Source organism: Oncorhynchus mykiss, chromosome 12 (assembly GCF_057628025.1).
Source record: "Oncorhynchus mykiss isolate SJ-2025 chromosome 12, ASM5762802v1, whole genome shotgun sequence".
In the NCBI taxonomy this organism is placed as follows: Eukaryota; Metazoa; Chordata; class Actinopteri; order Salmoniformes; family Salmonidae; genus Oncorhynchus; species Oncorhynchus mykiss.
Genome location: NC_143033.1, coordinates 66,364,892 through 66,369,349, shown reverse-complemented (window position 1 = coordinate 66,369,349; position 4,458 = coordinate 66,364,892). Strand labels below are relative to the sequence as shown.

Below are 4,458 nucleotides of genomic sequence, written 5' to 3'. Positions count from 1 at the left end.
AAGTTCGAACCCTGTTTCACGGTTTGAAGTGATCTACAGCTCTGGTTGGACTGCAAGTATTCATGTTTTATAATGCAATAAAGATTTTATTTGGTATTTAGTGAAACAGTACATTGTGTATAGTATAAGAGAAGTTACATAAGTGACTTGAGAAATCATATTCTAAAATGTTATCATGACGGTCATTGGTCAACTATCAGCCCTCTGTATCTACTAAGAATGACTTGGAGGGATCCTTTGTTATCTATATAAATCATTGAATATGATAAGTGCCAATATTAGGTTGCATATTTTAGATTAAATGCATTACCGAACATAAAACTACCTTAAGTTGTATGGTAAAATGTGGTTCAGATAACAGGTTGAATACAACGTATAGTCTATGAATAGTCCAAATGTGATGTAGATGGCAGCATTAGTCATTTCACAAAATCAAACTCAACAAACAATCCCCTGAATTCTCCTTCAAATGGCTACCCCATTTTCACTATCAGTTTGAAAATGGAACAATCCAGAACCAAAATGCCTGCCATTTTCTCCTAACATGCTTCTGGTCGCATTTTGGTGGCCCGGCATCGAAGGACCTTGAGGAAACTGTCGATTTTGTGGGAGTCCCTGCGGAAGCAGGACATGAGGAAGTGGAAGTTGATGAGGCGGGAGGTCTTGTCATTGCCGAGGTCTCCACCCTTGAAGGGGATTGAAGAAATGTACTGGGAGGAGGGTCCCATCTATAGAGAAAGATACATTTTCTTTTAAAGCAGAAGATAGTGCCACAAGTTTGTCACCTTGCACACAGTGTTCAATTGTTGAACTAAACCCACTAGTACATAAACAGTTTGGTATGCTTCACACAAAAACAGATACACAGCGTGAGTCACCCACCTTGTTGACCATTATGTCCAGTCCATCTCCCAGGCTCTTGGAGTAGTCCTGCAGTTCCCTGATCTTACTGCTGATGTCGCCATTGGAGGGGTGTGGCAGAGTGGGCGCCTCTGAGGAGAGCAGCAGCAGGGGATCGTTCCAGGCCAGGAGGAGGGAGCGAGCCAGGGAGATCAGCTCATTCTCCTGACGAACACAGTCATGAAAGAAAGATAGATCCTGCACGCTGTAGAATGCTCATGCAGTTTTACTGAGTGCAACGCTCCAACACAAAAGGTCTTAATCAAGCTCGACGAAGGGGAGCATCATAAGAAGCGGACCAAGGTGCAGCGTGGTGAGCGTACATATTCCTCTTATTTATAGAAAATGTAGCCAAGGAAACGACCGTGACGCTTAAGATGGCTATAGTGCAACTAACAAAGTCAACTACCCACACTGAAAGGAGGGGGGAGGAGGGGGCTACCTAAGTATGATTCCCAATCAGAGACAACGATAGACTGCTGTCCCTGATTGAGAACCATACCCGGCCAACACATAGAAACACAAATCATAGAAATAAAGGACATAGAATGCCCACCCAAATCACATCTTGACCAAACCAAAAAGAGACATAAAAAAGGCTCTCTAAGGTCAGGGCATGACAGGGAGTAGGAGTAGGGACTAGGCATTGGGGGTTTAGTCAAGGAAGGCCTTGTGCAGGTTGTTAAATGCGCTGCTCTTTTAGAACGGAGTGAATACTAACATAGATACACCACAGGGAGGAGACAAATCTAGAGTGAGAGGAGAGGAAGGGTACATCTGAGTTAGGGGGCTTCCTCTCCTTGTCTCCTTTCCTTCATCTCCACGACTCCACTAATCTAAGACTGCTGGATGCATATTGCTCCCAGCTCTCCAATCCTCTCAGATCTGTGCCTAGGTGCTAGATGTTGTTGCTGGACAGGGCTGTAGATTTTATCAATGAAGTACTCAAGCAGGTAGATTGGGTAAAGAGAGAAGGGGGAGAGATTATAACTAAATAGAGAGGTGAAAGAGATGAGTGAGGAGAGCACAGAGCTCTACTGACCGATACTTTGAGTGCTTGCTCCTTGTCCTTGGGTGTCTGGAGTGAGGAGGTGTGACACATAGACGGGCGTGGCATCATCACTCGTCCCATTGGTGGGAAGTGAGAGTCCTGAGAGAGAGAGAGAGAACGGCACAAAAGTGGTCATAAAGTTAACTCAAGTTGAACATGCTCTGACACAATACTCTGAACATAATGTAACGCACGATATATACATCTTGAACACAAACAGACCAGGTATACACACAGATACACATGCGCACACAGATCCAAGTACACGTGCATGGTTGTCCATGGTTATTAACCTTCTCACAACTTTCTGGGAATGGTGCAGGATAGTTGTTTGGCTTTGGAACATTCTCAGCACATTTAATTATTTAATTATTATTGTTTTATTGTTATATCCTTCCTGTTTGGCCCTGTCCGGGGGTATCATCGGATGGGGCCACAGTGTCTCCTGACCCCTCCTGTCTCAGCCTCCAGTATTTATGCTGCAGTAGTTTATGTGTCGGGGGGCTAGGGTCAGTTTGTTATATCTGGAGTACTTCTCCTGTCTTATCCGGTGTCCTGTGTGAATTTAAGTATGCTCTCTCTAATTCTCTCTTTCTTTCTCTCTCTCGGAGGACCTGAGCCCTAGGACCATGCCTCAGGACTACCTGGCATGATGACTCCTTGCTGTCCCCAGTCCACCTGGCCGTGCTGCTGCTACAGTTTCAACTGTTCTGCCTGCGGCTATGGAATCCTGACCTGTTCACCGGACGTGCTACCTGTCCCAGACCTATTATTTGACCATGCTGGTAATTTGTGAACATTTGAACATCTTGGCCATGTTCTGTTATAATCTCCACCCGGCACAGCCAGAAGAGGACTGGCCACCCCTCATAGCCTGGTTCCTCTCTAGGTTTCTTCCAAGGTTTTGGCCTTTCTAGGGAGTTTTTCCTATCCAACGTGCTTCAACACCTGCATTGCTTGCTGTTTGGGGTTTTAGGCTGGGTTTCTGTACAGCACTTTGAGATATCAGCTGATGTACGAAGGGCTATATAAATAAATTTGATTTGAATTTTAAAAAACAATAATTTCTTGGTATTTCATTACTTTAACAGGACGTTTCCTAAAAGTTCAAACGTGGTTACATTTAATTATCCTTTTTGAAATGTTCTATCATTCTTAAACTGGTTTGGCATTGAGAATATTCTCAAATAGTTCAGAGAATGTTCATTTCAGTTCTTCAGCATAACGTTTCCTACACGTTTCTTCATGGGTCTATTTAAAATCATGTTCAGGTGGGTTTGCTGCGCGTACTAATTGTCCCCACCTGATCTTAATGAGTGCTTGTTTCCTTTAGAAATGGGTTCTGTTTGAATAGACTAAAATTAACAGCGTTGTATGCGTAAAAAAAAACATGGCATATTATCTCCATCCTGGTGGTGCAGTGGACAAATTCCACAGATAGAGGACGGATGATTATAGGTTTGAAACGTACTGCATGATGAATGCCAAAGGAAATGCATTTCCATGTGCCACATCTGGGATTGGAGCTAAAACAAAGTTTACCCAAAATAATCTGAAAGTGTTATTGAAATATTCAGTGAAAGTTTTAAGGAAGTTATTCAAAATCCTACAAATAACCTATCATTTTAGTTCTCAGAGCGTTAATAAAACCTCCCAGGAAAACTTTCAAGGAACCAGAGCAAAAATGTTCTCTGAACGTCCCTGCAACCTAAAGATGAATGTTCCCAGAAAAGGCAACATTTTCACCTCTGTTCTCAGAACATTTAAAAAGCGTTCAGTTTTACCGGTCAGGAAACGTATGACTTCGTTCCCACAACCAATGTGAAACCAAAATCATACGTTCCCACAACTTCCAAGGAACCAAATGTGCTAGCTGGGATGGTTGTTACTGACCAGGTCCTTGGTGAGGGAAGTGCTGAGTGAGTGAAGCTTGTCTGATCGCTGGGAAGCTCTCTCCATTAGGTCACTAAGGCCAATGGCATGACAGGACACAACTAGACACAGAACTAGAGGTGAGAGAGAAAGAGAGAGGTTTGGCTTTAGTCAATTTGCCTCCATCAAAAACTCACACACGGACTAAACACACACATTTCATCTCACCTGCTAAGTGGAGTTTGGTACCCTGGGATCGGCGAGCCATCTTTCCTTCTTTTCGGTTCTCTCCTTATCTTCTTGTCCTTCTTCTCCTGCTTTTTGGCTGTTGTTCCTTCTCGCCCCCCTTATATAATGCCCTTGTCTTCTTCATTTGTGAATGCATAAGTCTGGTGACTGTGCGTATTGTTCAGAACTAGTTCTCTCCTGATCACTAATGAGAAACATTGTTTTGGGGGGGGTCTGTCCCTTAGGCATGTACTCATCAATACCCATGGTCTTTTTTTAAGGTGAGATAGTGAGGTGGATAAAAGCTTTTGGAAAAAAGAGAGGGGGGCTGGGGGGGTGGTTGAAGGGCAATTAGATTCCATTTAGTATGAGTTTTGAATGGAATCATTGACTCGTCCTACAAGGTG

General features: G+C 43.4%; 1 protein-coding gene across 1 annotated transcript; it reads right to left on the bottom strand.

The window, feature by feature from the left end:
• Positions 1–69: 69 nt before the first annotated feature.
• Positions 70–4,107, bottom strand: prl (prolactin; the record flags this gene model as incomplete). Its single annotated transcript, NM_001124733.1, is given in 5 exon segments — positions 70–728; positions 883–1,065; positions 1,943–2,050; positions 3,845–3,957; positions 4,052–4,107. Coding segments are annotated over 5 exon segments (633 nt in total). The 3' UTR covers positions 70–539.
• Between the last annotated feature and the right edge of the window lie 351 nt (positions 4,108–4,458).